The sequence below is a fragment of the Ascidiella aspersa genome, chromosome 3, assembly GCF_963924565.1.
Source record: "Ascidiella aspersa chromosome 3, kaAscAspe10.2, whole genome shotgun sequence".
In the NCBI taxonomy this organism is placed as follows: Eukaryota; Metazoa; Chordata; class Ascidiacea; order Phlebobranchia; family Ascidiidae; genus Ascidiella; species Ascidiella aspersa.
This window is the reverse complement of record NC_139449.1, coordinates 26,423,439-26,446,912: the sequence shown is the minus strand read 5'-3', so window position 1 is coordinate 26,446,912 and position 23,474 is coordinate 26,423,439. Positions and strand designations below refer to the sequence as shown.

Genomic DNA, 23,474 nt, shown 5'->3' with positions numbered 1-23,474 from the left:
TAAATTTTAAGTTGTGAAATCTTGTTTTTTGCAAAATTTAAGTTGTAAATCCTACCACAATCTAGCTTGTTTTTGAAATTCGAGTGTGCAACATAAAGATTCTGGTGTGGGTGTGCACACAGATATGTTTAGAAAAAATCGGCTGTGCACCTGCCACAGAATATTGACTGGCTTATCATGCTGGGAAATATATAACCATTACCAGGTGCAAACACACATTACCATGAAAAAATGTATATCACTTACTTGTTACTGAAGTTTAATGGAAATGTAGCTATTTTCTTTTTTATCCTAAATGCATATTTTCTCAGTTACACATTAAACAATTTATGCATATCTAGTTAAAAATAGCCACAATGAGCAAATGTTGCGTTCCTAATTGCAACACCACCTATGGTGAATATTCATTTCCAGTAGATGAACCGATAAGATCAAAGTGGATCTCTGCTATTAAGACAAACCATCAGTTTTGCAAAGATAGAATATGGAAACCTACTTCAAAGTCTGTAATTTGTTCATTGCATTTTGAAGAGGATTGCTTCTGCACTCATAAGATTGCCGGTAACGCTTAAAATATTATCAAGCATTATAGAGTGATATAAAATGCATTGCTAATAACACTATTGTGTGCCTTGGTTAACAATTGAACATTTAATATTTCATTTATGTCAAGGACGACACCATATTCATGTATTGAGATAACCTTCAAAGCATGTGTGGGCAACCCTTTATCCCAGTCGTGGGTGAAAATTAAACTTAGCAAGTAATAATTGTGTTGTTAAACATACTGTATGGTGTTTAAGCAGAAGATTAAAAAAGGTTCGCATAAAGAGCTAAAATTTTTTTCAAATATGGCTAAAATACATGGGGCATAACCTTGTGACTAGTTTAAAATAAAATCGCCCGGCTGGATCATAAACAGTCCTAATTGGTAGGTATACAGTGCCTACTGCCTATAGCTGATAAAGAGTAAGCATGCCTTATTTTGTTTGCCATTCACTTCTTTTTGCAAGTAATTATGTGACAAGTAAATTTTGTAAAATCAGTTCTAAACCTCTTTTTTTTATAGGTATTTCAGTTTTGTCAAAAAAACTCTTGCCCCATGCAGTTCCAAGTCTGCAGCTTGAGTGTAAACCCCGTCGTCAGCGAAAACAACCTGATGATGATGTGAATAAAACACATAATACTTTGTTTGATGACCAAGTAACGATAATAAAGCCGAGATGTGCTGAACGATTTATTCTTGAAACTGGTAAGACTTAATCTTCCTGCACCAAAGATATTTGCCCTTAATAAAAAAACAAAATAGACTGTTTTTCTATTTGTCCAATTATTTTTATACAAAATGACTTAACTAAGTCATTTGGACAAATAACAACAATTATTTATAAAATTAGTTATTTATCCTAATCTTTGCCGATAAAACAATTTGCTTGCTATATGTTGTGTTTATGTTATTTTTTACTTGTTATTGCTCATAATTGAAGGGCTGTTGCTCATAATTGGAGTTTGCCATCTTAATAGTTAAAAGTTTTATTTTTGTTATAAGGGCCTGAAGTTGACTTGATCTCACTATGACTTGACTGGGACTTGCCTTGACTTGTTATTTATTCAAAAAGACTTCGCTTGGTCTTGTTATTTTTAGTTATTTTACGAATGACTTGACTGGGCATTAAAAAATGACTTCTTTTCAACACTGTGGCAAGCCTAAACTGTGATTGGCAAGTCATTTTTTTGTTGCCTTAACAGTGGACAACCCGGTGGCAGTAAACACCCAGTTAAAGCTGGAGGTAAACACGCTTACCGAGGAGTACGTCACCTTCAAAAGCGAGTATGAGACGCACTATGTGGACATGGACAACGTGGAAGGCGATGACATTGCCACGCAGGACCTCACAGGGGTCGGCTCCTTCTCAGTGTTTAAGGCGATCGTAGGTAAGGCCAAGTCGATGATGGAGGACGACAAGGAAGCTAGCCCCAAACTGAGCGCACAGGCAATGCTAGTCTTCACCAAGCTTTGGCTTAACATACCCGACCAGCTTCTGTCAGTCGTCTACTCGCTCTCAGTGGAGCGCGTGCGCCAAATCTGCCGCGAGTGGACCCGGACGGTTTCCACCGTGCTGCGCAAGGACATGGTCGCTCGCGTCGACCAGATGATGAGCGCTGGCGACTGGAAGACCACCAGCCATTGCTTCTACGTAGGCCACATTACAGTGACACGCGAGCGGCAAGGCGACCAATCGTCGCAAGCTTTGCCTTGGATGAAAGAACTCAAAGCGGACCGCGAGTTCTGCACCCAGCACGCGGTTTGCGTCGTCGCCGACAACGGACAAGTTGTTTACATTTCGTCGCTGCTGGACGAGGGCGCCTCCCTGTTGGCGGTTCTTAGCGACGCAGCGCCCTTCCTGAAAATGCTGCAAGACTCCGACAAGGTGTATCTCCTGCCCACCGAACAGGTCGTGTTTAAGAAGGACCTGGAGCTAGGCGTTACCCTTGAACTGGACAGCGATAACAAGTTCTTACCGACCTCCGAGCGCAACTTCGTTTATTGTGAGGAGGTGTTGAAAAAGGCGAACGGATACCAGATCCTCACCGCGGGCCTTGAAAGCGATTTCGACAACCTAATCGACGACTTAGTGAACGTTTGTGCACTGGGCTCTTCTTTGAGCTTTAGGCATCGTTTTTAGTTTAAAAGTTAAGTACGTTTAATTTTCAATTTTCTGCCTCACTGGTGGTTTTAACAAACTCGACGCTGATTAAAACGGACATTGGGAGCTGCCTTTTCACGATCTGTGTTCTACTATAGCCCTGTTTTCCTACCATTTTAAAATGAACTATTTATCTTTCGCATCCTTAAGAGTCCACTTAGCATTTTAAGTATAACTCAATTACTAATTTGAGTGAGACAAATTGATCATGGACAAGCAACGGAAAAAAGAAAACTGTCAGATCGCGTGCTTTACTCATGTCAAAGCGTCTGTTCGCTCACTTTTATTCTCAAATCGTTTGTTAGTTTTCGCACTTTACCTTCTTGGCGAACATTTCTAAGCGCCAGTTTTCAATACATTTATAAAAAAATCGGCTGCAAATGAACGTATTGCCGCTTTGTGCATTACATAGTAGAAAAGGTTACTAAACCTGAGACAGCTGAGAACAATTATCTTGGGCGCCCAAAGTGTGTCCTTCAGTTGTAATTCCACATGCAGGTTCTTTCATAGGAGAAATAAAAGTAATTGGCCCCTATTTCATCTATTTTTAGGTGATCCTTGATTACAACACGCCCAATTCGTGGCGTTTACCTGCCAACTGTTAATTGTCTTACTTCACCAAAGCACGCCAAGATGATTCAATGGTCTGCATATTGGTAGTTGTGTATAAACTACCGAAATTTATTTATTTCTATACGTTTAAGATAAGCAACTAATAACTATTTCGAGGTAACAACTAGGGCTAGGCTAATATAAATGTTTACGTCGACAGGTCACTTGACCTAGTGTTTTTAGACTTTGGAAATGGATAGGAGTATAATTCTCACGTTGGCCAACTAAAAAGAGTTTCAAAAAAAATAAAGTTTATTTTTTCAGGACTACGACATCGGACTCGGGTTTATTCGCTGTAGTCAGAATCTGGAATTGAGTAAGACTACCTGAGTCCGACGTACGCATGCGCAGTACCAAATTCCTCTTAAATTTAAAAAGAAAGCCATTTTCTCCGAGACAGAAAAACGAATGAACTGTTTCTATCATAGAGAGACGAAGAGAAAGGGGCGTTAGTATAGCGTCGTTCTTAAAAATGGTCATAGAAATGTTTACCTTTAAACAGTAGCGGGCAAGAGCTGAATTGCTTCTTACAGTATGTTTATATATGCATAGTGAGGCAAAATTTTAACCGAATCAGCAGCTCCACTTTAGTTTATGTATAGGTATTTTTATTGAGCAAGAATAAGTTTTTTTATAAGAAGTAGGCTAATTTAGTCTGAGGGGTTCACGTAACGTTTAACGAGAGTAATATGCATGAGTAGCCTGGAAGTGCGGGTAGAAATAAAAAAATTTAATTGTGCAAACAAATCAACTCAAGGAGGATTTAAGTCTTAATTCAAAAAAAATATGTTGCACTGAATATGTTAAAAATGGAAATCACCTTGACCCTTGCAAGATAAATGTCGACCTTAATTCCTGATCAGTAACAGCAAAATAATCTAGCAAAGCTAGCAATTCAGGTCAGACACATTAACCAGATCTTAAAAGATATATATATATTTCGCCAACTAAGGCATCGTCAGTATATCTGAATAAAAACAAACGCAACAGTATAAGAAAGAGTCAGAAACATTAAAGATCAAATAAAACAAAGTAAAATAAGTAAAATATAAAAGCTATTAAATAGTAATGACATCCAAGTTGTACAACCCCTGTACAGAAACAATAAGAACGGGTCGAGAGAAACGCGGCAACGCAAAAACAACGGCACAAAACGGCAGGGCAAAACGAAAAAATGGAGTAGAGGCGTAAGGAAACGATAAGCACTAGACAAATACTACTTAATTTGGCGCAGTACCATTTTTTGAATATTGATTCTAGCTTTAATTTTGTTAAGCCATCTATCCTCACAAATGTCTAACATGTGGAACGGTGGCTGGGCAACACTCGATTCATGCTCAGGTTTGAAGGGATATTCGATTCATGCTCAGGTTTCAAGGGATATGTTTTAATATTCGAACATAACACCCATATTTTACCGGCCCTTTAAGAATTACACGATACACTTAAATTAAAATTTACACGATACATTCAAAACACTTAAAAACTTGTTTTCACAACAAATCGTCAATTAAAAACTATTAGGCGCTCAGATAGACTTCTGGGTTAATTTTTTTCACGCAGCCTTTTTAGGGGATTTGTTTGTAGCCACACTGATATGGAGTCAGTCAATAACCCTAAAATGAGTTGTTTAATGTGATAATCAAATGATTTGCCTAGTACGTCTGATGGCCCTATACAAAGGATAGTGTTTTACCGAATTAAGTTTTGCGTGATTAAGTTAACTTTCCTTGCCTAATTGTGCGTAAAGTTTGTACAGGAACAGTACGCTTGTTCCGATTACTCTAATAAAGATGGTTTTACAGTATACATTGACCTGATGGAGCACGGTTGTGCGAAAGCTTGTCGATAACTCAATACCGTTTGTCTTCATAAAAAATTGTCTTAGGCTCAAACCTAAATCGGTCGGTCAGTCGGCTATCCAAAGGATGTTCGACGGCATCGTCCTCGGATTAAGGCAGACAGGGGCAGCAACGATCTCAGCCGACCGATCGACTCTGGCGTGTCGAAGGAGTTGACGAATCGCTCCCATGTAGTCATTCGATACGAGACCGCGATTAGCTAATCAGGTTTTCCTCGTTCGTCGGCGAGAGACAGGTAGATAGCAGGCCGGTTGAGGGCCACGCTATAGGCTAGTGCAGGGGAGGAACGGCAATATAGCGTATAGGCGCCCCACCGGCAAGCTGGTTATCTCACTCACCCAAACAACGCCCTGTGTGGCTCGGCCGCCCATTCACTGCTATCATGTGACGAGGGCGGCTTTAACAAACACATCGTGTCGACGGGCGAGCGCTGCGTGAGGCATTTCGCTCGCGCTTGGGCCGCGCTGCGGGAGGTGACTTTTATGAGCATTGTGCGTCATGAAACGCCCGGGCAGCTCTCCCACGGCGCTGTCGTCGACGCAGCTGGACGGTCTGCGAGGCTAAAACGACATTGGAATCAGTTTAGAACAGTTCCAAGTCATCATTGACTGGTGGCCGACAGTGATAACTTTTTCTGGCAGTGGCTTGCGAGGTTCAGATCTGAAACTTTGAAGTTAACAGTGAAAGCAAGCTGGCATGTTGACCGTTGATCACTTGAAAGCAATAAAAATAATAAAAGTTTGAAAAATAAAAGTAACGTGGTAACTGTATGTTGATGACTTGATGGCTCAGCTATAATTGGTAGATTTTAAACGATTGTTTTCAATTATCCAGGACCAAGTACAAAAAAAAACAGGCGTCCTAAGGAAGTTATTATGATGACGTCCAATGGTACGCCCATCGACTTTTCGAAAAAATGCAACAATTCGGAAACCCATAAGGAGATTTTACGGAACACCCGACCCGTCTTACATTTGAAGAGGCAAATCGCCGAAAAGCACAACGAATCTCGGACAACGCTAGTTGAGAGCAGTACGCAAACTGATTTCGGAATAACGAATTGTAGTTGTCGGCCCTCGGTCGTCAAAGGTTACCCTAATCGCCCAGCGAACACCACCATAAAGCTGGAACAGCGAGACGATCCGGAAGGCGGCATATTTTTCAAGCAGCAGCCCCCCAAAAGGAAGTTAACCCCTGAGCGGTGCCGCGCTGATTCACAACTGGCAAAAAGCGCGCAAGCCCACCCCCTTTGTCTCGTAAAGAAACCTAGGCCAGTAAAAGAGGAACAGGGCACGGTTTTTACGCACACGGACGCCTTACTGCGTGTCGGGCGCGTGTCACATGGGATTGGGAATTCTGAGCGGGATGCGTTCGAAGCGCCGCAGCTAAACGTAGAGCCGTGTACGAGTCGCAAGCTCACCCACTTGGCACGAGACAGTCAAACGAGCAACTTTAATCAGCTTTCGTCCCATCACCGCCCCCTTATCGCTTGCAGGTAACTTTATCGCTTACTGATTTTAGTTGGAGTGTGTATCTTTTGAGTTGAACTTTATCATGGTAAAATTACGAAGTATACCTTTCGCAAACTTTGATTGTAATAATAAGTTATTGAAAAATCGAATCGTGCAGGAAGGTGTATCACAAGTTCTTGGTTGGTTAAATATAATTACAGCATCTTTATTAAGTTGAAAAGCATGACAATAAAGCAAATGATGTAATTTGTCATTACGAGTCTACGTCTTTAAGGACCCGAATTCTGAAAAAAACAGCACGACTGTAGTTTCTCGACTGCTCGTATTAAGTTCCACAAAGGGTAGTCATCGATGTATACCAATGGCGGTCGCTAAACTTTGTCTGATCAGCGCTGCTGAAAGCAATATGCTTGTTGAGAGTTGTTTGTGCGGCGCCAATAGCAGCGCGTAAAGCGGGTGTTAAACGTGTTTACGTGTTTGACTTGGCTCGCAGGTGGTTCCAGTGCGTCGAGCAGTTTCGAAGCCAAGATGAACTGGTGGTGCATGTTAACAGCAGACACATCGAGGCGTGTAAGCAGCCCAGCTCATCTTTCTGCTGCTTGTGGCAGTCTTGTCCTCGCGTCGGGCGCACCTTCAACGCCAGGTCTGAAATAGGGATGTCCTAAACTTGAAATTCTATTTCAATACCCAAATCTTTGAACAAATAGCATCGCGATCTGACTTGATACCGAAGAACGTCATTGCTATACACAAACAAGCAAAATAGATGTTGGAAAGTTGAAATGTTATTTTTTCCAGGTTTGGAAATGGCTGTTTAAATTGGACCCTAAATCATGGTTGAATTCCGATATTAATTTGTTATCAAACTGCTGGGACCGATACCACCCTTGTATCGCATGAGTACCGATACTGCCACTTGGCATTGTGTATCCGCTCTGAACGGAAATTATGGGACAGAGCTCTGTCGTGACTTACGATATCAATTATTCGCAAATTGAACTGCAGTTTTTATTTTGACCCACCATACCACGTTAGGAAGTTGCGTAGCGTAATTGTTCAGATTTTTTTTTCAATATTCACCATTTAAACATTAGTGAAAACTCACCACCCACGGGCACGGCAGTTAAAAGTACTGTGAACCGTTAAATTATTTGAGTGTGATTGCATGTGTTTTGGCTTTTTTACCGTTACCCGGCGAATCAAATAACAGTTAGAAGCGCTTTAAAACCAAAGTGTCGTTGAATATTTCACGAATAGGGTTAAGAGCTTATGGAATCCACAAACCGTACAAGTTTAAACCCCACCGTACGGGACCTACTCCGCGTTGCGTTATTGACCCTCACATGCCTCCCCAGGGTTCGGATCGAACCCACAAGCCGCTCAGCCGACCAAATGGCCGCCCGCTTTTGCTCCCCGTTGAGCATCTAAATAGAGTAAGCCACTTGCCAAGTGCCACCGGGAGCTTGAGTGCTAAAATAATACGCCAGCTTTCTGAAACCCAGCTGACCTACAATGGTAGAAGCGGCTATACTTAAAAGTGAACGCACCAGGGCTGTTTTTAACATAGTGGTCCCTTCGGGTTGTGGTAATGTGCCTATCCTAACCCTTCTACCATTTGTTCGCGTTTAAACTAATTAAATAGGAAAATAAAATAACTGTTTAATATTTATTTCCGTAAATCTCTTGTTGAATTGGTGAGTCTTTTAATAACAGGCGCGGATCCAAAATTTGTGTTTGGGTAGGGACTATGAAATTATTTTTTAATTATTTTCAAAGCGAACCAGTAAGTTGTGTATTGACCACTGACCAGTGTATTCATTGTTTTTCATTCCCCCCGTGCACAACTGGGCTACAATGCTTTTTTGTTCGACCTAAATACTTCACAATCGTTTAACCTAAACAAAGATGTTTCATGGAAGCAACACATTTTGTTTGTGATAAAGTTCGCATTCAAGCAGGTTCATCATGGTCGAATCAAGTTAAAAAAATGACTTGTTTACAACACTGGTATTGAATAGGGCCCCAGACCTTCGATGTAATGTTCATGGGTAAAAATACTATATACATTTGCATGAAGTTAAAAAAAAAAACTTATGTAAGTTACGTCTTGGGTGATCATGGCCTCGTGTACTTCTGGGTGCGCCATGCGCCATTGGCCATAATCACTTGACATGTGTTAATCCGTTGTCGTTCCTGTTGGCAGATACAAGCTGCAAATCCACATGCGCATTCACACCTGTGAAAAGCCGCACGGTTGTAAATTGTGCGGCAAGAAGTTCTCCCGGCTAGAAAACCTCAAAATTCATCATCGGTCGCACACAGGTGGGTGATTTTCTTGGCAGTGACTGCTGTTTGCTGACGACTGCCTGGCTTTCTTTTTCGCCTTTTTTCAGCTACAATATTTTTGTTATTGTCTTCGTGACGTCAATTGTTGATTGTTAGTTATTGGTTGCTGCAACGCTGTTCAATTCGCGCTGTCACAATTTTAATTTTGTATAAACCGTAGCATAAGCGGTAAGTCATTCATTTAAAAACCGAACGGAAATTTCGTAACCAAATACCGACCTAATGTGTTTTTGTTGTCGTACTGCTATATACCGCTATGCCTTCAATAATGAGAAAAAATAGTTTTACACTCAGAATATTGGAATAATTTGCCGAACACTTTATCTCTGACCTAAATGGAATAAAAATACGAAAATAAATGTTTGTACCATAGAGATTAGCAATAAAATACATAGAGATTAGCACCATAGAGATTAGCAATAAATACATAGAGATTAGCAATAAAATGCCCGCATTATTGCCACTGTTTAAAAATACCAAAGATGCCATCATGTTTCAAGTAGAGGTAAATTTAAGTTGTAGGGATAATTAAACTAATAGGTTTTAGATTTTTTGTTAATCGATGCGTTGTCTGTATAGGCTAATTCGTAATACAGGATTAAAATACAATGCCTCACTCAATTGGCGGACGGTGGTCCGTATCCGGCCCCATGGACTGAAAAAAAACTTTGCGTAACGATTAGATGACCGTTTTAAGACATAGGAAAGAGACAGATTCTCCACCAGCTGACTAGCAAAACAACAAATGGCCTTGTGCTTCCTTTCTTTTAAAATAATAAACCAAATTGCTCGAACCTGAAAAACCGGCGTACTTTTATATCTTTACATTTGCTTTTATTTCAATCCTGGTAGATAGCCATATTTGTCGTAATGAAAAATTGGAAACAAGTTGCACTTCCGAAAAATTGTATTTTCGGTGCTTCAAAGCACTGTTGTCCGAAAGCTCGTCAACAGTGAAATGCAACTTGTCTACAGTGCAATTTAAAAGTTTTTGTTATTTTTAGTTGAGTAGCTCTGGTAGGCTGGTATACACTATTTAAATGCTATATAATACTGTTGATTTTCGTTTAAGGAGAGCGCCCGTTCGTTTGTCCTCACGAAGGGTGTAACAAAAAGTTTAGCAACTCCAGTGATAGATTCAAACACCAACGGACCCACATCGTAAGAAAGCCATACGCCTGCAAAATGCCAGGTAATTCATTTCTGATTTGTATATTGTGATGTTTTTAAAGATTTATTAAAGGCGATGTCTTTTCCACACAACAAAACGACATAACAGATTTACGCCAATGCGAATTTGTTTTAAAGCGTTTTTTTCATTTGGTACAACCTTATATGTATATTCGTAGAACTCAAAATGTATAAAAGTGTACCCAAACGATCACCATTGTATGCCGATGGTGTATCACAATGAGAGCTTTCGTGACAGTGGCTTGGTAACGTGGTGACTAATTTATTATTGTGAGAGTGGTTGTTGTGTAGGCCTGTCAGGACAGCTACAACTGCCGGCTCAATGGGGGTCTAAATGGTCAAAAATAGTGTTACTTTGCCATGTCACGTACATTACAATGGCAAGGCTTGGGATGCGCCACCTTTCGCTACACCTGCCCAGCTTTTATGGCCAACGAATAACTGTCAACCAAAATCGGCATGTTCCACAAATAACACATATTTTGTACAAATGCACCGAATTAAGCTAACAAGACGTTGGTGGTACGCAAATGACCAGGCTTGCAATTTTGCTCCAGAATATTCAACCTCTTCCAGTCAACAAGTCTTGATCACTCAACTTACGTTCATAGAGAATGTACTTTTAGTTAAATAAAGAGGGACAAAGTAACCTATCAGATTCAACGTAGACGTTTGTCTGTGTTTAACAAAAGTGAACTCGTAAGCACTTCCGATCGAGCTCGAGTCGTATAATGGGTAACGACCAATATGGTTGAGCTTCGCGTGAATCGTTACATTATGGTATAGCAGCATCCTGTTGAGAAACATGATCCTCTCTAAGTGTTAACATCAACAAAGTCACGCTTCTAATAAAACGGACCAACTTAACTCGGATAAACGCAGCTTTACAATTTGACTTAATTCCACCATATCACTACCTAGTAGAAACTTCAGAATATTAAAAAAGCCAATGGTAATACTCAGTTGTGCGCCAACAATTAGAGGCGAGATTGTCAGTTTAACATGTATGTTCAGGAAATGACCGATGTATAACCTGCCGTCACTTTAAATGCGACTTTTCACAGGCTGCGGAAAAAGCTATACCGATCCAAGTTCACTTCGCAAGCACGTCAGATCAAACGGACACAGTGCCAAGGACTTCCGTCTGCCGCCGAATGTCTTCATACCTCTCAATCAGCACAAAAGCGAAACTGGATGAGTTTTTGCCTATCGATCACGTTTTACGATTTAATACTACTTTTTTGTCATTGCACTGTTAAAAACACGTTTCAAATTGTGACCGATGTCATTTGTTAACAGGTGTCCAGAGAGAAATAGGCAGATTAGTGACGTTTCTGTTTGCAAGAAGGGAATTTTGTCCGCTTCTTATTGAAGCAAATGTTGTAAAACATAATTTAGATAACCAGGCTATTCCCAATATACAAAACGTTGTAGGTATAATATAGCTTTTTCGACGTCTGTTTTTATAGTTAAAGAAATCGTTTTATTGGTGTATGTAAACTTGTTTCGTACATTCAACCACAAATATAAACTTTCGTTTGGAAAGAAAGGCCTATCTCTATATTTAGAGATTTTAAAACTGACCTCAGGAAATCATGAATAGTTACATCACCTATAGACGTTTCAGGCATCTCTGGTTTATTGGTGAATTGATTTTTTCTGGATAGAAATTCACTATATCATTGTATATAGGACTACTACAATAACAAGAAAACTGTGTTTCGGCACGAACTTAAAGGAATGCCTCTCATCAATCCACGGACACCATAGGGTGCATTTCTGCACCTTTCTTCTCATTTGTTTTAGCGCGGAACAACTAAAAAGAAAACAAAATAGAAGTCAATTTATGCCTAAATTTGTTCGCAGTGTTTAATTTTTGGGCATTTAAGTTCGTAGAGTTTGAGCCCGGACATGTTGATTTTTGCCTAAATGTGGAAAATTCACTGTATTAAAAAGTTTATGTAACGACAGGGCGTCTCATATTTTAAGAAAAGTTTAATTTGCCGTACGTTAATTCGATCAGATGTTGGTCGTTCCTGTAAAGTTAAATAAAAAATACACACACATATGTGCTCAACAACCGTTATCTAGCCCTTATAAAGCTGCTTTTTATAAAAAAATCCTTTGCAATCAAAGTAACAGCTTACCTCTGAAATACTGCCGTCGCGTTTCCAAGTGACAATGATTTTGTAGATTGCGAATCCGGGAATAAAGCTGACAGAACTAAGACTGATAAGATGGCAAAGGACTTGGGCCCAAAGTGGATAAGTGTAGTCTTGGTAAGTCAAGGGTGTCACATTCGAGATGTAGTAGATGACAATGCACTGTAAACGAATTGCGATTTGAATACATTTGGCTTTAAATGGATGTGACCCCTGACCCAGGCGCTTGGCGGTTCTTAGGCTACTACAACTGTTCACTTTTTTCCATCCAAAATAACAAGTGAAATAAAAGAATACATTTTGTAGGGCCACCTTACAGATCTTCCTCGTTAAAACCGGGCGTTCAGGATTGTTAAATATAAATTTGTTAACCATATTACTTGGAAGTTTTTTAAACATTAAGATTCCTCTAGAACTTACAAGATGACCAATATGTTATGCACCGAGCATACAGTTCTTGGAGCGTATATTCTACCCTCCACTGCCATGGGCCACAAGTTTGGCGACCGGGGTATAACAGCCTTTTCCTATTTAGACTGTTGTGAACAGGCAAAAAGTTTTTAATCACTTAACCTACCACGCACGTGGCCGGCCCCAGAAGCATCCAGGTGATTTTAAGCCAAAGTCGGCCGAACTTCGGACCGATCATATCAAGCATTTCTGACCAGTATCTGTCGAAGCCGTACAACCAACCTATGGACACGAACTGACAAAAAGCAACGAAGAACGCACCCCAGCCGGCTGAACCGTAGTTGTTGAACATCTCAAAGACATAGATTCCACCCTGGAATTATTAGTTGGGGTTTATGTATAATTTTTTTGGATAAGATTCGCGTACGATTTTGAAACGATAAATCTTTGTGACATTGTGAGTTAGCTCTGTTTATAAAGATTGGAATCAGGTAGCAAAATCTATAGAGCTGTATGCCTACACATTGTTTTGGAGTATGTTTTGGCAAAGTGTTCTTGGAATTTGTATAGGCGTTACGGATACTTGGAATTAGTATAGGCGTTACGGAAGTTAACCTGTTTGAGGCATTTAGAAATAAGGGTCTCAAACCCATTGACCATCAACTAGTTTAAACAAGTTTCACATCCTGTAACCAATCAAAATTATACACCGATATTTCTTCCGCATTGCCCCCTCGAGACGATTTCTTTCCACATCGCTAACATCAAAACACGCTTAGTTGCGTTTGCCAAAAACCACCTGCGCACAAGCAATTCGTTCGAGGCACTTAATTACCTCGGTGACCATGGAAAGACCAATGAGCATCATGATAGCGCAAACCGCGGCATGCACGAGCGCCCTACGTCGCTTCAGGGCTGGAAAATTGTCGTACAGGAATGCCATCAGCACTTCTTGAGAGACGAACTGAAAAACGTTGTAGTTTGTAAGTAACACGTTCTTTAACCGATGTTTACGTTTCTTGGTGCGATGCGCCGGGGCCGGATCGGTATGATGTAATTTATTGCAGTTATGTTGATAATAAAACGCCCGGTTAATAAACTCCTAATAATCAATTGTGTTGCATTTTAGAACACAGTTTTCCATTTAAAAATATGAGATTATAAGCAGTCCCAAATATTACTGAAAAGAAAAAAAATAGTGCAAGCATCGCAGGCCACACTGTGCACAATAGCCATAATGTTATCTAGAGCGGCGAGAACATATTACATAGATTATCAACGTGGTAGTATAAACTATTCATAAAAGTTAACCAATAACTTGGCGAATTATAATTGACATATCACTAGTACTAGTTCGAGTATGAGATGAAGAGAAACTTTTCTGCCAAAATTATTTTTACCAGCGGTAGCGTATAGTGGGACCCAATAGTTCCGTTATAGCGCGTAGCAACGTAAAAAATAAATCTATTATACCTCACTGTCGAAGCCGAGAAATATTAAGGTGAGAAAAAAGATTGCCGACCACAGCTGAGGCGCAGGAAGCAGCGATAAGGTTTCGGGGTAAGCGATAAAGGCCAGGCCCGGCCCGGCCGAGGCGACTTTGTCAATCGTTGTGTTCTGACGAGTAAATTCAGGAGAATCATATAACGTGCATATAGGCAGTATTCACGTTGTCTAAATAGGGTGTGTTTTGTGTGGATAGTTAGGCACATCGTAACATCATAAAGATCGAGTTGCCCAAGAAATAATTAAAACATAGGCTGGGTGCGGTTATCGTGTATTCTTCCAAAAGGTTACAGCGCGGTGCTACTATATTTATATATAAACTGGAGGGCATAGCGCAGTGCATGTGTACAAAAAAAAATTATTTTCGGACCACATAAAATTCTCTCCAGAGTTGTTTATTGAACAATAAAGCTAAACACCAACTCACTGTATTATACACAACGTACTACAACCGTTTTAAAAGTGTTTTATATAAAATATTTGGTATTTTTTGCGTAATGTTTATAAATTTTAGTTCTTAAGAATATGATAATAGAATTGTAAGTGAAATATTTTTTAAAAACACGTTTTGCAACTACTTGCGCAAAAAAAAATTTTAATTTAAAAATAGCATACCTGATAGTGAGCCATAAATCCCAGCGTGGAAAAAACTCCAATTCCACTCGCGAAACTCACAATAGAATTCAGAAAACCAATCATAAAGGAATCTCTTTAAAATATTGACAAAACGAGCTGATAAAAGTCTATATGATGTATCAAAGTATGTATAGTCGCATGAAAAAAACACGAGGGAAAAATATGTACATTGTCACGATATAAATGTAGAAATGTATCCAATTTGTTCAGCCAGAAAGCATTTTGCCTTTCATAACGGTAATAGTTTTAAGCGCTGCAACGTTAAATTCATTACATTTTTTGACAATCGTCAGCCACATTCGCAAAATTCAAATTAATGCCAACCAAGCAATATATGGACCTTCGAGGAAAGTTTTACGATTTATGATGTAAAATGATGTGTATAGAGACTTAATGTAGACGTTTGGGCAAGGCATAACAAAAAAAAGACTTGCCTTCTTTTTATTTCCATTTGTCTAATACTTCGGGCAGTCAACAAAGCTTTAAACAATTTAAATAAAATAAATGTATTGCCAATCTAGCTGACCTCCAAAAATTGTGGTGATAATCGTTGTAGCTTCCCAAAGTTGCCAGAACACCACATGAGGTCGCATACGAAAACAGCACTTGTGTTGCAGCACTCACCCATACCTTTATAGCAAGTTTAAATATCTTTAAACAGATCATCGTATCGAAGGAAAGGTTTACTTATTACCCTACTACACACATTGGTTAAATTAAAAAATAAATCCTTCTGATATTTGTATTGCTGAACATAACTCTAAGGTAGTATTTCCGGTTAAATTTTGGCCACGTAAATTTCCAATAAAAATAAGGCCCAGTTGTAGTCATCAGCTAGTTTCAAGTCTTATTTATTGGCATACAAATTAAACAATAAATTCTAAAAGCCAGTAAGGTCAGCAAATTAGTTTTATCTTAGTTTAAATAGTTTTTTTGCCAATCGTAGTTGAAATACGTGCAAGAGGGTGGCGGGATGGCCTGAAGAAAAAGGGACATTTTCTTGTTCAAAAACGAACACTGTTTTAGCCGTACGGCGTATACCTGCAAAAATATTTTACCGAATTGCCGCACCGGCAGCAATTCATTTGGCGGACGCCATTCAGACCGTTACGGTTTACTATCGCCACTGATAATAATGCTAGCCAATAACTGATTACTACTCGGACTCTGTTAAAATAAGGTAAACCTGACACCGATGTTTAAAATGTGATCGATCTTAACGTAAAAATAGACCAATTGGTAACACCTTCATCTCTAAAAGCTTTTCGACATCCGGAACGATATAAAAGTGTAATCCTTTTCCGGCTCCCTCAAGCATCACTCCTCGTACAATTATGGTGGCGATCAGAATAAATGGTAGGGTGGCCGTGACGTACACGACTTTTGCCGTCCACTTGATGCCTCTGAATGTGCAAAAGTAGATGGCAATCCAGATGAGGGCAAGGTAAATCACAAGGTCGATTTGCAGACTACCCGGGTTTCCAACATCGCTCGTCGAACTGAGGACTTCTTTCCTACAAAACGAATAACTTTAATCGGACAAGTTGATTTGATTTTAGGTGCATAGCATAGAAATTAAATACGAAAATCATACAACTTTGGACTTGTATGAAACGTATTTTAAAGGGGTGTTTTATGGTAAACCATAATGACAAAACTGCAGAAATGGAACACGTCAAATATACAAATATATCAATAAGGGATTTCCAAAGTCATTGTTTGTTTGTAATGTGTATTAAAACTAGGATTACCATCTGGGGCAGCTCTGGAACCTGTGTGTTTTAGAAAATGAAGTTACCAAGTTACATCATAAAGCGACGTGATAAAACTATTACTCGATTTAACGACATTTACAGTATTTACATGTACCAGCGATTTTTCTTTAGTCAATGAGTTTACATGGCAAAACTACCATATCTCGGCGCCATTAGACAGCGAAGGGTTGTTTTGCACAATGTGCGCAAAAATGTGCGAAAAATGTGCGCACATTTTTAAATTGCTTTAAAAGTGTGCGCACATTTCTGGGTTAAAGTTGGAGTTTGAGAAAAATTGGAAGTCAGGGTTGGTAAAAGAGGCAGAGAAAGAGCTGGTGAAAGAGTTGAAAGAAAAGTTTCGTGAAATCGAAAGAAATGTTGAAGAAAGAGTTGTTGTGAGAGTTGGAGAAATAGTTGCAGGAACAGTCGAAGGATAAGTCGGAGGAATGGTTGGTGAAAGAAGTGGAGAAGTTTTTAAAAAATGTGCGCACATTTCTGAAGGCATTTTAAAATGTGCGCACATTTTTTGCACATTTTCGCGTGAACATTTTTGCGCACATTGTGCAAAAAATGCTCGCAACCCCGTCTCCGACTCTGGTTACCATACGTCCTGAGTTTTGTGAGTCACGACCAACTTTGGTGATAAAACATAATCTGTATAGTAAAGACATCAATGGCTGTAGCGTGCCGTGACTGCTGACAATTGTCATTTTTGGAAAACCGTCGCAAATTTTGGCTTAGCCTTTCTCAAAAACCCAACAGTTCTTTATAGCTCGACATCGACATTTAAGCTATATTCAACCAATGATAAATACATAACTATATGTTTTTCGAGAACCCTCATCCGATTATGAGCCATAACGTCAGATAATTGCAAGAATAAGAACCAAAAAAGAACCGAAGCGACTTGAATCATTGAAAGTTTATCTATTTAATTTAAACACTCGAAATTTGGAGAATTTTTTTTGTTTATTACCTAAAGACCCAAATTAGTTCAAAAGCACGTAAACTCTCAAAGCAGTTTGCGACACACTTACGCCCAATACTCTTTGGCAGACGACACTGTGCTGGCGTTGATCGTCGATCGATTGGCCAAGGCAGATGGCGTGACGCAATTCTCAGTATTCCAGGTATTGTTGCAGGTTGACCACGGCAGAACAGGCGAAAAGCTGGCGACGAGGTACTTAAGAGACCAGACGAGCAAGATCGGGTAGCTGATGTTAAAGTTCGCCACCACCACAACTTGTGCAATTGCTATGCCTTTCGTTAGCATAAAAGGATACTTGGTTATGTCAAATTATTATAAAACTAGGCATGACCGCAAGTTATTGGCGACAGTGTAGTCCAATTTTGGTATCGATGTTCGACTTTTTTTTTGGACCAATTCTTTTTACCGAATATATATAAAACACCCGCATTGCCGCGCACGTACCTTTACATATTGGTACTTCCTCCCAACTTTTTGCCAGACCTTTGCGCAACTTTTGACCAATAGAGGTTTCCAAGATTACAAGAGGAATTCCAAGAGTGAACACGAAAATGAAATAGGGAAGCAGGAATGCACCTGGAACAAAAACATAAATACGATTTGCAAATGCACTCAGCGGATTATGAAGATTAAAGCAACCAGCAGAGTATATAAATCAAAACGAACGAGGTGGATAAACTGGGGAGAAGCATTATTGCGAGAATTAAGTGATTTCTGAATTTACTTTTTTACTTTGGTCGGGCATCAGATTTTATTCGGACGTAACACAAAGTTACGTAAAACGTGACGTCAGCGTTACGGAATAAAGTAGTAACCTTAAGAACAGTTTAGGGGAGTGTTCGGCAACTTACGGCCCGCAGACCAGATTCGGCCCGCCGCTCGCAAGCCATCCGGCCCGCGACTTAGTTCACAAACTGAAAACAAGGCCATTCCTAATATTTTTTGACTATAAATTAATTTTTTTTTTGTTTCTGCATTAAGTGGAATATATAGGTAAACCTCTTTTTAATTATACAATATACCACCGTAGTTTTATCCCTGAATAACATTCAGTGCGGTTGTTATAATAAGATAAGTGTACACAGCTAAAATTCGAGACCTCTTTGTGATTGGTTTAAAATTTGCCCACCCCTGATTTAGGGTTGCATCAGTGATGATCGCAGTGATCTGCCCCCACTGTCTCCAAGAAATAGCACAAAAAGATTCGCACAAAATGAAGAAACGTCCTTATATCGTTTGATAATTTTTTTTTACAAAGAGGCGAATGCATACTAGTAACAAATCAGTGATTTCCGCGTATTGCAAAACTTTTTGCAGTTACATAGTTAAAATAGGCAAAAAAATCCAGTTAGGGGATGTGGTAATTTCCACGTGCCCCACCCCCACGGTCCGCTCCAGGGGTGGCCAATAGTTTATATCAATGTGTCTGATGTGGGCCAAACCCTATATAATGTAGTGACAATCGAATAAACTCAGCGTAAACACAAACATGTGTAAAGTATAACTATGTAGAAAATACGAACCGCCGCCGTTTTTGAAGCAAAGGTAGGGAAACCTCCAAACATTGCCAAGCCCAATGGTACAGCCCAATGTTGCAAAAATAAAGTCCCAGGACTTGGCCCATTTCTCTCGCGTAACTGCTGCAGGGGTCATATTATAAAACGAGCTTGTTTGTAGTTTATAACTTAACTGAAATATAGATAACTATGATTGAAACAATAAAATCTACAAAAGCGTTACGATCATCAATTTGAAACAGACTAACAAGGCTAATGTTTTTAAATAAGTAATTATTGCACTGCTTATATAAAATATTGCTAGTTCGCCATTGGTGTACGGCACCCTGAATCAGCCTACCAGAAATGTCAACAAAAATAGTGCTCACACTGAAACGCAGTTTAATAAATAAGGTATCTGTTACTCCCCGGAAATTAGAAATTTGATTGTTGTCAAAATAAAACTTTGCTTTGTCGTATTCTGACAGTGTTTATTTTTGTTCCTTTTTCAGTAAGAGTGTAAACCACACTGTTGTAAACGATTTATTTTGAAATGCATAAATTAAGATAAATAACCCAATACTAATTAAAAAAAATTATTAATTTCAATTTTCAACCCAAGTTATTTAAAACAATGACTAAACTTTAAGTAAAATTATTTATCCGAATTACTTAAGTAAAGTCAAGTAATTTTGGTCAAAATGCTTAAGCCAAGTCAATTCATTGGAAAATAGTGTCTTAAGTGCACTTAAGTCAAGTCATTACCTTAAGTCTATACAACACCGGTAGACAGATTTATTATACTGGTAATTTCGATTTGTATCTAAACTGTATTGCAGAAATAAAAAGCGAAGATAAATTATTATTCCCTGTCATTTGCTTTAACTTTTTATAAAACTACCGCCATTGATTATGGTAATCTTAAACAAAACAATGAATTGGCTTGGTGTACGATTTTAGTAAAATTTAGTAGAATTCTTATTGATGGGTAGCCGCCGCCATAGGTCCAACAAACTTTTCAATGCCGTCGCAAAAAAAATATTTAAGAACTGTTCCGTGAGGGTCTGATATAGAGATCAGTTAGACATGTTTGTGAAATAATATACTGAGAGGAACACTGTTGGGCCATACGAATTGAACTGTAGGCCCCCACATTGGCGTAGCCAGGGGGGAGACTGAGCGGCCATGCAAAAAAAATAAAAATATTTTACTCTTAACAATTTTTTTTTTTTAGCATTGATGAGCAGTACCACAACAGTCAATGACATGCATGCCACACCTTCAATTGTCATACACTGTTACGTCACAAACAATGCAGTTAGTACCATCTTTGTTATACATTAATGTACTTTTACTATTAGACAGTTTTTGCTCTTGTAACACTCAGTCAGTTGCTGCTCGAGTTCAAAATTGTTGCCCCCCCAAAAAAAAAAAATTTTCGGCTGGTTACTGAGACCCCAACCTCCTTTGTAGCTGCTTAATAGGAATTTGGTTTATTTTAGTATCTACAACTAGCATGAACATTAAAATTGATTGTATAATAATTACTTTCCAAATAAGCTTAAAAGATCAAACGGCATTTTTCTATTATGCTGCTTGTTACATGGACAATGAACATGGACTACAAGTCGCTATTCAAAAACATACAAGAACAAATAATTAGCAGCGCACGGCGCAATCCGCATAACTATCACACAACTGGTACATTTTCTGCAACCTAATACAAAGCATCCACAGCAGATTTTTGCTGTTTTGTTTTGTTGATAGTTTACAATCGTGCGGACTTACTTCCGCTTGTCGCTTTCGTCAATCATCGAATTTTAATGAATTTCTTAAACCATTGTTCCATGGTTGTTTTGAAACAATAGCACAAAAAATGGCTGTCATTCAAAACGATTTTAATCGTGGAGAAATTAGAATATGCTTTACGGCCAAAATAACTGTTAGCGGTAATTTAAGGTAAATCACTTCCTACCTCGTACCGTGGCTATTCTAATAAACTAAAGATTTGCATGCTAAAACGAGACCTTTACTTAAGAGAAGTCAATATGTTCCAATATTGTAACAGTTACCTGAGCTGAGATATAAACGATGAAAAATGAAAAACTGATAAAATAACCGCACCGGCATTTCAAGTGATAAGCGCGGGCCTCTTTTAGCCGTAGGGTTTTAAAGTGATCTAGGTTTACTCGGTAGGCTACTATGCTTGTAAGGTTAAAATTAAAAAATTGTGTATGTGTATGTACTGCACTACAGTGTTGATTAGTAGGGAGATTTATACTAAAATTTGAACGAACAGAGAAGAAAAAAAGAAAGAAAGCGATTGCTTTTTGACTTTTTGACTTTACAACAAAAATAAAAATTTTGTCAAAATATACACGTCAAGATGTTTTTTCAAGTCAAAATCATTTCCAAAATGCACAAAAATCGTTCAAAAAATTAATAGAAACTAATAAATATGCTGTTGCTCCCAGGCATAGTATATTTAAAATAGGTTCGTCTGGCATATATTTCTTCAACCAACGTTTCTCAGCGATAAAACAACGTTCAAAATACAAAGCGATAAGCACATTTCAGTGGTTATATTTTAGCACAGGGGTGTCCAACCTTTCAGCTCTTGACGGCCGCATTGACAGTCTTATTTTCCTCATGGCCGCAAGTTAAATTTTTATAGGGATGACTCAAAAAGTTGTCAAATCGTGATGTCATAACATAATTAATCTTAAAAAGACGTTTTGTTGTCTAACGAACTCGTGGTAAAATATGGAACCTAAATGCAGATTAATCGCGCGAAGTGCGAAAAAAATGCGTTTAATACGTTTAGATTTGGCAAAACTTTTAATTCAATCGAAATGGGCTTAGGCACATAAAATAATCGCATATTGTTATAACACAAGCATTTAGGACAAGCATTTAGGTAAGAATTGGATTTTATTAGTAATGCGGCGCAATATGCCATGATATAAGTAGCACTTTTGTTATTGCCTACCCCTGTTATACACTGATTTTTTTGTGCATCAATCAATCAATGTAATCAAGTTTTTTTTAGCGCACATAAGAAATCTTTTCACAGAGAATGTAGCGAAAGAGCTTAGCTCACAGATTTAACTGCACTCCATAAAGTCGCAAAAAAAATTATAATCTACATTTAGCATATCAACCATTAACGTATGCCAGCACGGTCACGGCCGCCAACACATGCTTATTAAAATACGTGTTAACGGCCGCACAATTATTCATCGACGGCCGCAGGTTGGACACCGTTGTTTTAGCACCTGTCGGTACGGCGCTGGAAACGAAACGTCCGTTTTGAAGTTCATGGTATCCGGCCTTTGGTGTATATGCCAGGATTCCCGAAACAGGCGTTTTCGGTATAGTTGCCCTCTCTTGCAATAACCGAGCCCCCATCAAAATGTATACCGTGTTTACCTGCCTTCGTTAATATTTTTTTGCGTCGTGTGGGCTGTGTGTGTCAGTCCCTGAGGAATGCTTGCCGTATAAGCCAAAACGTTGGTTGAAGAAATATATGCCAGACGAACCTATTTTAAATATTATTAGAAACTGTAGTGAACTGTTTGTAATTGTCGTTTTTTATTACTTTTTTGTTTTGTGTTACATTTAACTATACATTTTTACTGTATTTAACGTCATTAGAGCAACATAATGGTATACGCGAGTGGGCAGAATTTAATGCGGAAGCCTGGTTTGTCACATTTAGCTTCAGCTCGAACTTTTTTTTTTTTGTCTCAGATAGTTGTGTTTTTTGATATGAACGAATGTATTGAGCATTATTTGCTGTGTCTTTTTTCGGTGTTGATATGAAATTATCCCATTTCCTATTTCGATAAAATGCTTGGTCTTTGTAATTTTTTTGCAATTATTTCTAACTCTTTACTTGGCCATTTAAAAAAATCCGCGTATTGTTTTCCTTTGGCATTTGTTTAGCTTTATCTGTTTGTTTCGATTTCAAGGGTTTTTATAAATCTAAAAAAAATAAAAATTGACCTGTGCTACACCGGTCGCCAGTAAAACTTCAAAAACAAGTGACTGACGACGCCGAAATGCAGCAGTACTTCATCCAATCAATGTTAAATCAATATAACTAATAAGTCAACATATTCGCTCTATTTATAAGCTACTTACGACGCAGTCGTTATCGAACGTCAACTAGGCACATTTAGTTGTTTAACGACATATAAAAATATAGAATTACACTCATTCAACATCAGCACTTGTATATTGGAATATTTTACATTTATCACTGGTCAAATGTGATAAATGTGCCTTAAGAAATGGCGGATGTCAGATTCACAATTATGCAAATGGTTTT

General features: G+C 38.7%; 3 protein-coding genes across 3 annotated transcripts; 2 read left to right on the top strand and 1 right to left on the bottom strand.

Annotated features, from left to right (window-relative positions):
* The first annotated feature begins 326 nt into the window (after positions 1-326).
* On the top strand, positions 327-3,049 carry LOC146161197 (uncharacterized). Its single transcript, XM_083385557.1, has 3 exons — positions 327-561; positions 1,070-1,252; positions 1,750-3,049. Exons 1-3 carry the CDS (start codon positions 357-359, stop codon positions 2,685-2,687), a joined length of 1,326 nt encoding a protein of 441 aa, XP_083241683.1. The 5' UTR covers positions 327-356; the 3' UTR covers positions 2,688-3,049.
* Positions 3,050-6,060: 3,011 nt separating this feature from the next.
* On the top strand, positions 6,061-11,389 carry LOC146161196 (uncharacterized). Its single transcript, XM_083385104.1, has 5 exons — positions 6,061-6,677; positions 7,148-7,297; positions 8,858-8,976; positions 10,073-10,192; positions 11,256-11,389. The coding sequence occupies exons 1-5, from the start codon at positions 6,061-6,063 to the stop codon at positions 11,387-11,389; spliced, it is 1,140 nt and encodes a 379-aa protein (XP_083241230.1).
* A 504-nt stretch (positions 11,390-11,893) lies between these two features.
* On the bottom strand, positions 11,894-19,301 carry LOC146161195 (sodium- and chloride-dependent taurine transporter-like). The gene is made up of 11 exons (XM_083385103.1): positions 19,172-19,301; positions 18,093-18,224; positions 17,698-17,920; positions 16,153-16,420; positions 15,433-15,536; positions 14,886-14,979; positions 14,238-14,381; positions 13,600-13,728; positions 12,931-13,137; positions 12,339-12,515; positions 11,894-12,007 (listed from the first exon to the last, which is right to left on the bottom strand). Exons 1-11 carry the CDS (start codon positions 19,299-19,301, stop codon positions 11,942-11,944), a joined length of 1,674 nt encoding a protein of 557 aa, XP_083241229.1. The 3' UTR covers positions 11,894-11,941.
* Between the last annotated feature and the right edge of the window lie 4,173 nt (positions 19,302-23,474).

Bases quoted from the DNA above. Each gene is read 5' to 3' on its own strand.
- LOC146161196 (XM_083385104.1), top strand. From the start codon at position 6,061: ATGACGTCCAATGGTACGCCCATCGACTTTTCGAAAAAATGCAACAAT. The intron at 7,298-8,857 runs GTCTGAAATAGG...TCCTGTTGGCAG, and splicing joins GGGCGCACCTTCAACGCCAG to ATACAAGCTGCAAATCCACA. The intron at 10,193-11,255 runs GTAATTCATTTC...GACTTTTCACAG, and splicing joins ATACGCCTGCAAAATGCCAG to GCTGCGGAAAAAGCTATACC.
- LOC146161197 (XM_083385557.1), top strand. From the start codon at position 357: ATGAGCAAATGTTGCGTTCCTAATTGCAACACCACCTATGGTGAATAT. The intron at 562-1,069 runs GTAACGCTTAAA...TTTTTTTTATAG, and splicing joins CTGCACTCATAAGATTGCCG to GTATTTCAGTTTTGTCAAAA. The intron at 1,253-1,749 runs GTAAGACTTAAT...TTGCCTTAACAG, and splicing joins ACGATTTATTCTTGAAACTG to TGGACAACCCGGTGGCAGTA.
- LOC146161195 (XM_083385103.1), bottom strand. From the start codon at position 19,301: ATGACCCCTGCAGCAGTTACGCGAGAGAAATGGGCCAAGTCCTGGGAC. The intron at 17,921-18,092 runs GTACGTGCGCGG...TGCTAACGAAAG, and splicing joins GGAAGTACCAATATGTAAAG to GCATAGCAATTGCACAAGTT. The intron at 16,421-17,697 runs GTAAGTGTGTCG...TTCGTTTTGTAG, and splicing joins TCTGCCAAAGAGTATTGGGC to GAAAGAAGTCCTCAGTTCGA.